Source organism: Pinus tabuliformis, chromosome X (assembly GCF_031772625.1).
Source record: "Pinus tabuliformis cultivar Carrire ecotype Pingquan chromosome X, CPIR1, whole genome shotgun sequence".
Classification (NCBI taxonomy): domain Eukaryota; kingdom Viridiplantae; phylum Streptophyta; class Pinopsida; order Pinales; family Pinaceae; genus Pinus; species Pinus tabuliformis.
The window spans coordinates 767666328-767674481 of NC_142308.1; the positions used below are offsets into that span (position 1 = coordinate 767666328).

General features: G+C 38.3%; 1 protein-coding gene across 1 annotated transcript; it reads right to left on the minus strand.

The window, feature by feature from the left end:
* Positions 1 to 248: 248 nt before the first annotated feature.
* On the minus strand, positions 249 to 1361 carry LOC149142108 (uncharacterized). Its single transcript, XM_089451409.1, has one exon. It carries the CDS (start codon positions 1359 to 1361, stop codon positions 249 to 251), a length of 1113 nt encoding a protein of 370 aa, XP_089307535.1.
* Positions 1362 to 8154: the final 6793 nt, after the last annotated feature.

Below are 8154 nucleotides of genomic sequence, written 5' to 3' on the forward strand. Positions count from 1 at the left end.
AGTTGCATAGAGATATTGGCCGAAATCTTGAAAAAGTGGAAGGTCTGTTCTCTTTTGGGATTAAGGCTAGATAGGTGGAGTTGGTAAATCCCCCCATTTTTCCTTTTTAAGAACCCAACGAATCATCTTTGAGAGATCTTTTTTGATCATCTGCCAATATTCTCTATAAAAGCTGATTGGAAACCCATCAGGTCCTGGAACTTTATCTGGGTGTAAGCTCCAAATTGCTGCTTGGATTTCTTCTTCTTCTACTTCTTACTGAGACTGTTGTTCATTTCTTGTGTGACTCCTTTAGACAGATGTTGCAGCATGCTTGAATAATCCTCCTCATCTTTATCCTCAGTCAGAAGGCTATTAAAGTGTTTGGTGGCTGCTTCCTTTATAGAATCCTGAGTGTTGTAACTGTTCCCTTCATTATCCTTTATTGTGCTCACTGTATTTTTGGCCTTTCGAACCGTGGCCTGCTTGTGGAAATAAGTTGTGTTTTTGTCCCCCTCTTGCAACCAGAGTTGCCTTGACTTCAGTCTCCATTTTGTTTCTTCATCCCTTATAGTTTGACTCAGCTGAGAATATAATCTAGTTTCTTGCTCTTTAGTTTGCTGGGATAGCCCAACAGTTTCAATTCTTTGCTGCACTTCCTCTAGCTCTTGCTTAATTTTCTTTTTGTTCACCTCGGGCTCTTGATAATTGTTCTTTGCCCAATTTTTTAGAGCCTCTCTTACTCTCTTCAATTTTGTCTCCCAAATATAAGTTGGCGATCCTTCCACATGTTGAATCCAAGCCTGCCGCACCACATCTTTTGCTGCTGGGGAACGATTCCAAATGGAGCAGTATTTGAAGGGTATGGGTCCTAACTGACATTGATTATGAAGAGTGAGCGTTATTGGGTAATGATCAGAGGCTGAAACATTGAGAATATTTGAATGGCTTGTAGTGAAGGTGGACAGGAATGCTATACTTATAAGGAACCTATCAAGACGTTCCATGATATTGCCGGCGCCAATTCTTCTGTTACTCCAGGTGTACCTACGGTTTTTGGGTCTGATATCAACAAGGTCTTGCTCCTGCATGATAGTCTCAAGTCGACTTCTGAAAGGATCAGGGGTGAAATTCCCTCCTCTTTTTTCGTTAGCGTGCATCACCAGATTTAAATCTCCTGCTATGATGAGATTATTGTTCTGCTCTTCTTCTATACTTGCTTCCAATGTGTTCCAACACACTTCTTTCTCTCTGTACTGATTCGGTGCATATATGTTGTAAACTGTTACCTTTGGGCCACCAGTTTTGCTTTCCAGTTTGACTCGAATCCAGTTCTGATGGACTCTGGTGGAATCACAGATCCATTTATTGCTATCCCACATAGTTAGTATGCCGCCTGAGGCTCCTCTTGCTTCGCTTGCACATCCATTGAAATGCTTTTGCTAGCTTATTACTCTGCTAATTTCACACTGATCTTGCTTTGTTTCGTGGATAAGAACAATTTCAGGGCTTTCACTGTGTATTAAATCTTTGAGGGCAGCTATCTTGGAGGGGTGCCCTAATCCCCTACTATTCCAAGATAGTGTTTTCATCATGATTTACTGGTTACATGGAGAGGTGCTCGCCTCTCATTGCCTTTGTTACTATTTTCTTTTTCCAAGTGTCCAAGAATGAAGGACTCTATTGGAGTCTGGGAACCCATGGCTATGTCTTTCTGAGCATTTTCTTCCCTCTGTTGCTTAGCCGATTTCCTGCCAGGCCCATGCTTTTTAGGAACATCACTAGGCGCTCCATGTTCCTTTGAAGAGCTCCTGGTAATCCTAGAAGAAGGGGGATCGGGAGAGGGCTGAGAGGTGTGAGGAGGAGAAAGATGGAGAGGAGGATCTGTGGAAGGGAAATCAGGCCCGGAATCTGCCTCAGAGAGGATCACGAAGGGATTAGAGGAAGGAGGGATAGGAGGATCGGAAATTCGAGGAGATGAGGGAGGATTCTGAAGGGGAGGTTGCTGGGAGGAGGAGGGTTGCTGATGGGAAGGTTGCTGACGGGAAGGATGCTGATGGGAAGGACCAGGGGCCTCAGGTTCCGTAGATTTGAGGGGAGGAGATGATTTTTTCCTTTTTACAGTTTCCCATTGCCCATCCTGCTCATCAGATTCTACATTAACTATTTTAGTGCATCTATTTGCAAAGTGTCCATATTCGTGGCATACCTTGCATTTGAAGGGTATCTGCTCGTAATCCAACTGCTGAATATGGCACCAGTCATCAACTTTCAGTTTGATCGCTTCCGGCAGTCCTCGACCCAGATCGACTTCAACACAAATCCGCGCACACGGTGCATGTTGTCTTTGGGTTCACTGCGATCTATGTATTTCCCAACCGCATTTCCTATTGCTTTAACCGAGTCGTCCCCCCAGCAGTGAAGGGGAAGGTGAGGCAGTCTAACCCAAACTGGGACCGCATTTGGTATATCAAGTTCTGGATCAAAATCCGGAGTCCATTTATTGAGATAGAGACCTCTGGAGTCCATAAAGTAAGGCCCATTTCTGAATATTAGATCTTTATCCTCTTTGGTTTCAAAATGAAAAGTAAAATATCCTCTGCCACAGAATCTGATGGATATTTTACCCTGGATCTTGTCCGACCAGTTTCTCTCGACCCATCTTTGCACTGTTCTGGGTGATGGCCACAGTCCTGTAAATTGCCCGATTAACCCTTTCTCTGCTAAGGAAATGGCTGCCATGCGTGGAATGGTAGGAGGCAGTTGGACTTCCTGTAATACATCAAGCTTCTTCACAAACTTTGTTGCTGTTGGTCTAGGTCTTTGCGGAGGGAGTGACTTTACCAGATTGGAGAAGGCTCTTTGCAGCTCCGGATCCCCACCGGGTGGATCCGGAGGATCCATGCTGAAGCTCGTTCAGGCGTTCCCAGGCCGAGGCTCGATCGTGGGTTCGCGCACGCGCAGCAGCAAGCCGAAAATCCGAGTCCAGAGCAATTTCTAATGTTATCATGCAAAAAAACATTATTAACCCTAATATTAATATTAATAAAAATAAAGATGGCACTTGGTATTATCGCGTGGAATGTAGCCTATTTAAAGGGGGAACTATTCCACCATAGATCCATCTTTACTCCTAAGTGTGTATAGAGTGAAAATTTATTTGATCCTTCTCTGCTTGGTAGATCTAGGGTAAATGTGGATCTATGTTGGTTTACTTATTACTATTTATTTTTACTTATTTTCTATCTTTAAATTTTAAAACATGTGGTATAAATTACATATTTATTTATTTTTTATTTTAAAATTTTAAAATATGTTGTATAAATTACATACTTCACATTGATTACATCTTCAAATATTTATGCATGCTTCATAAATTGTATCTTTCAATTAGATTATAGTTGTCATTTAAATCCATAATATACATGCCCTCATTTGAGTCCAATGATGGATGATTGTAATGACAACTTTGAAGGTTATGATTTTAATTTAAAATTGGGTGATTATATAAGGAGAATTATTTTTGTGATGAAATATGTGAGGCTAATCATATTGATTATAATCCATGATATTAGGATCTTAAATTAGAAGTTTACTGGGATATGATGAGCAATTCCTTAAAATTCATTATGCAAGACGGACCTTAATATTTGACTATAGGAGTTATGGTTAAATTTTGATGTCTATTTGACTTACTTTATGACATCAAGTTGTTTATGATGATCAATGCAGGAAACGTGTACCAAGAATGAGAACGAGAATTCCAGTTACCAAGAACATTGTTCTAGGCAAACAATGTTAGCCAAGAATGAGAAATCTCAATACCATTTCCACGTTCATTGGTTTCACCATGAATATCAAGTTGCACGCATGCTTGTAGAAGCGCTATTCTCACTGCGCTTAAGCTTTGGGATCGAGGGTCATGTCTAGTAAGAGGGTAGCAGATGTGCAGGATTTCATGGAATAAGGAAATGCATGTACCAATGAGGAGCATATGTTGATACATGACATCATTTCGACTGTGTGGCTAGAGAAAATTTTATGGCAGGAAACAATGCTCCATTATTCTTTTTTATCATCTCCTATTTCTGAGTTAGCATGCTTATATTATACCATTTCATTATGCCTATGCCATGTAAAGATAAAATTGAGTTAATTTTACATTTGATTTCCAATATATTCAACAACTGAATATATTTGTTTTCCCTGTGTAGGTTGGATGATGGGACGACACACTCAGAAATAGGGGCAATGTAAAAGCAACATTCCCAAGAGCAAGAGGCTGAAAATAACATTTTCTTATTTTAATTCAATGGCTATAACTACAGGTTACTTTGTTACCCGATCTTTTGAATCCATGTTGAAAGGGTTTGCGAGAAAGAAGTATGGAAATATTCAAAAGGCTCTTAAATCATGCTTGGGTTGGTATTTTGTCCTCCTTTAAGTTCTTAAAAACAATCTTCTTATTGGTAACATATTGTCTGTTCAATGGTATTAGTGTCCATATGCATTTCACTCTTAATTTCTCATTTTGTTTATTGAAACTGTATCTGATTTTCCATTTAAAGAGTGTAATATGTTGTTGAACTTTACTAAAGACAAGTGGCATATTGCAGATAGTCCTAAAAGGAGTATACAAAATTCTTCTAAGCTCTAATACAAATATTGGGAGAGTTTGTGCCACTAAGGAATTTTTTTGTAAGTTGTTTGAAATCAGTGCTATATCTTGTTTCAATTATTTTTTAAGTGAAAAAATTAAAAATGGTTTGAGCATAGGTTGTCCATCGATGTTTTTAATGTTGTGATTCTTTCACCTCATGGTTATTTTGGGCAAGAAAATGTTTTAGGAATGTCTGGCAATACAACAATTGATAGGTAAACAATTTTTTTATAATTGCAATTTCCGTTCCATGATAACCTCTCTTTATTGTTTGATTATATTTTAAGCGTCACTTTTGAATTTTCTTTGTATTTTAACTATGAAATTGAAAATACTTGGTATCATGTCCATTTAAACAACAACCAAAGCTTGAAGATGAAACTAGTATTACACAATGTTGATTGAAATTTGTTAATTGTTTTGTGTTGAAATATTTTCATGACTATTAGAAAAGTTTACTTTCATGTTGTTATTTGAGCACATGTTGTTTATATACTTGACCAAGTTCATGCGTTATAGAATGAGATGTTGCAAATAAAACCACAAGGATTACACATCACACCTCAAATTATTTGTTTTCAAAAGTTATTTATAGCTTGAGAATTTTAGAATGTAATTTAGTTAGCATGATTGTGCCTAAGCTTTTCCTGAAGGTTGAATACTAAGTTACTAAGGTGATATTTTCTATGGTGAAACTTTATTTTCTTTGTTTATACAGGTCATCTAACCACATAGTGGCCATTATCGCTCAACGAAAGAAATCTTGTTCGAGCTTCTTCCTTTTATGGGGGAAATGAATTTAACATTGTTGATGTTGAGGTATATGTGACGCAGGGAAAACCCGCTATACCCACAATATGCATATAAAATGCATAATCTCATTCGTCCCAGGAGTTTCTATGACTTGCTTTGGTCAAATCTTCATAAGCTAAGGTTTAAGGCCCCTTCATTTAACTCATGCGGAACACATTTCATTAGAATTTCTATAGTCTAACCCTTCATCAATATTTCTATCGGGACTTTATAACTCAACCCTTCATCCTTTTCTCGAAACCTTTCAACTCAATAGGATATACTTTCGGAACTCCCGACTTGCAATATGTGATGATCCTTTTCCACTGTTGATTTTGTCCATCAGATCAACGACTGTCGCAATATCGCATCACGCCATCATGTGCCTTCATCACCTTTCACATGCGACATGTGACAATACAACCAGACTTCAATTAAATTAGAACTGCGCCTATAACCTCCCCAGGTCCGCCTTCTCCACAAATCTTTTCGTTTCAATATCCACCATCGATCTTCCCTTAATCTGGCGACTACACCTTCTCCCGATCAACAAACTAACTCGACTCTTTATAACCGTTGATCAAGATACACTTGATCCGACTGTCCACAACGATATTGGGTGGATCACTTGCACGACATTTAATGCTTTTACGGACGGTATGAGAATTATAAGTCCTCAATTTATACAAGTTCGGGTCCATCCTTGTAGTTAACATTTGATCTCTTTACGGCTTGATATTCGTTGGATGACGAGGCCTTTTAATCCTACGATCTACAGCCCTTTAACTAGCACACGAGTTATCAACCTCTCAACCCCCGTAGTTGACTATGACGTAAGTGTTTACTTCTACGATCGACGGTTGAGATCAATTTCGAAACTTCAACCACGATTAAGGGAATTTGTCCTCTTCTACCCCCGCAACTCTTTACTTTGGTTTTACGTCGTTTCTTCAATGTCTTCTGTGATTCCAGTTTTCTTTAGGGATCTGGTGCTTCACTGTTTGCCACAACTCTCACCTTCGCTTAACTCCACTCGCCTTTATGCTCCTCCACCTTCACTGTAACACTAAAGGCTTCCTACTGTACTGTCGATGTGTACAGAGTTGTAACACAAGCTCTATGGTTCTCTCCTCGAACCTCTTGTTGACTAACAATTCTACCCAACACTTCCTTTGCTAGAATTGTTATCTCTAAGACAACTCTACCCACAATCGCAACTGTGGAGCTGCCCCAAAAACTTCTACCCAACCATAGTTGGAAGTTGTTCTGTTACTCTTCTCTGTATTATGCCTTTGATTCTGGATCTGCACCTGCGACCTATGTTACACAGAATAATTCCAGATCATATACAATATACATCTCAATTGCTCAATACACACACATGAACTCAGAATCGAGTTGTTTGTATTAATAAACAAGTATCACAAGAGTCTCTCTCTCTGGCCTGATTTTCTGATTAGAGGCCTTTCTTCTCTTAACTGTAGGCTTACAATTTGACTCTTTGACTCACTAGCTACTCTCCAGCTACTCCTCTAGATACTCACTCTTCATCCCTTTTAGGCTTATATTTATACAAAAAGGTTCTATTGAACTAATTCTAGTTCAGATCCTTAATCTGCTGAACTAACTCCTCAATATCCTCTAAGTCCACTTTTAACTCCTACTTATCCCTAAGAATCCTCTCTAGCTCCTCAAATCATGAAACCACTTTCTACTCCAAGACTTATAATTGATTTCTAACTCTCTCATCATCATTAATCACCCATGTTCTCTTACATTCGAGAGAATTTACAAATATCCTCATAATATCTGATTAATTCCTAGTCTAATCACTCAAAACATTAATAATTACATACATAGGAATCCAACTTCCTTGAAAACACAAGACCCCTAAGTTAACTAGACTATGATGAAATTGTTGAGCTGAATGCTCCTGCATCAGACTCCCAAGGTTAAAATAATCATGATCTCCTGATCATGTGCTTTTGTCCTTTGTTTCCCTGGATCCACTTTATTATGTAATTTGCCTTTAGTTGTTGATGTTGTTTGTTGTTGTTCTCCAGGTTTCCACATTTTATGTTGCTTTTCTGCACTAGATATGCTTTCACATTCTACTGCTCCTTGGTATTCTTATTGATGTTTTCTTTTGATGCACCTTCATCATCAATATTATTATTCTTTCAATCTCTATGTCTAATTTGTCCTTTGACTGATAATTACTTTGCCAATTGTTGTTGTACTTTATCCACTCATCTTCAAACTGTGTTTACTGTCTTCTCTTTGAAGTTGTTGGATCCTTACTACCACCCTTTCATCCTTACCCTCTTGTTGCTGTCCAAACAACCTCTGTTCAATATCTGTAAATTTACTTTCAAAAAGTAAATTGTCCTCCAATTTCCTTTGTACTTGATTCCCCTCAAATACATCACTATGTTGTTCATCAGTTCCAACATATTTTCCTTCTTCTTCCTTGACAACCCTCAATAATTGTCCTTCACTTTCTTGACTGATTCTAACAATCAATTTAACTTCTTCAAGCATAGTATCTTCATGCTTTTCTTTTTCCTCATCAGCATGTCTGTCCTGGCAACTTCCAGTCTTCTTCACTTCTAAAACTGACTCCTCAATTTGAAACATGTTTATCTCATTTTCAACAAACCCTGTAATCATAAAACAATTATTAGAATTAAACATATAAGGCCTCATTACCTTTTCCTTCTCTG

What these genes read in the sequence shown, in the direction of transcription:
- LOC149142108 (XM_089451409.1), bottom strand. Translation starts at nt 1,361, where the DNA reads ATGTGGGATAGCAATAAATGGATCTGTGATTCCACCAGAGTCCATCAG.